General features: G+C 58.4%; 1 protein-coding gene across 1 annotated transcript in view; it reads left to right on the forward strand.

Annotated features, from left to right (window-relative positions):
• EMH_0031750 (uncharacterized protein) overlaps window positions 1–329 on the forward strand; it is a gene marked incomplete at both ends in the record, with an annotated part of 999 nt that overhangs the window by 369 nt on the left and 301 nt on the right. The window contains one exon of the mRNA XM_013494562.1: window positions 1–327. Coding sequence (XP_013350016.1) covers window positions 1–327 — 327 coding nt within the window. The remainder of the gene's footprint in view (window positions 328–329) is intronic.

Raw genomic sequence — 329 nt, forward strand, 5'->3', positions numbered from 1 at the left:
GCCACTGCAGGCGGCAGCAGCAGCACCAGCAGCAGCAGCAGCAGCAGCACAGCGCAACGAACCCAGCCTACGACAGCAGCAGCACCATACGCAGCATCAGCATCAGCATATGCAGCGGCAGCAGCAAGTGTTGCAGCAGCAGGAGCAGCAACAGAAACAGCAACAGAAGCAGCAGCATCAGATACAGCAGTAGCAGCGCTATCATCATCATCATCATCATCATCACCATCATTAGCAGCAGCAGCAGCAGCAGCAGCACCAGCAGCAGCAGCAGCAGGAGCAGCAGCATCAGCACCAGCACCAACAGCAGCAGCAGCAGCAGCAGCAGC

The sequence above is a fragment of the Eimeria mitis genome, genomic scaffold, assembly GCF_000499745.2.
Source record: "Eimeria mitis Houghton genomic scaffold, Emh_scaff1200, whole genome shotgun sequence".
Classification (NCBI taxonomy): domain Eukaryota; phylum Apicomplexa; class Conoidasida; order Eucoccidiorida; family Eimeriidae; genus Eimeria; species Eimeria mitis.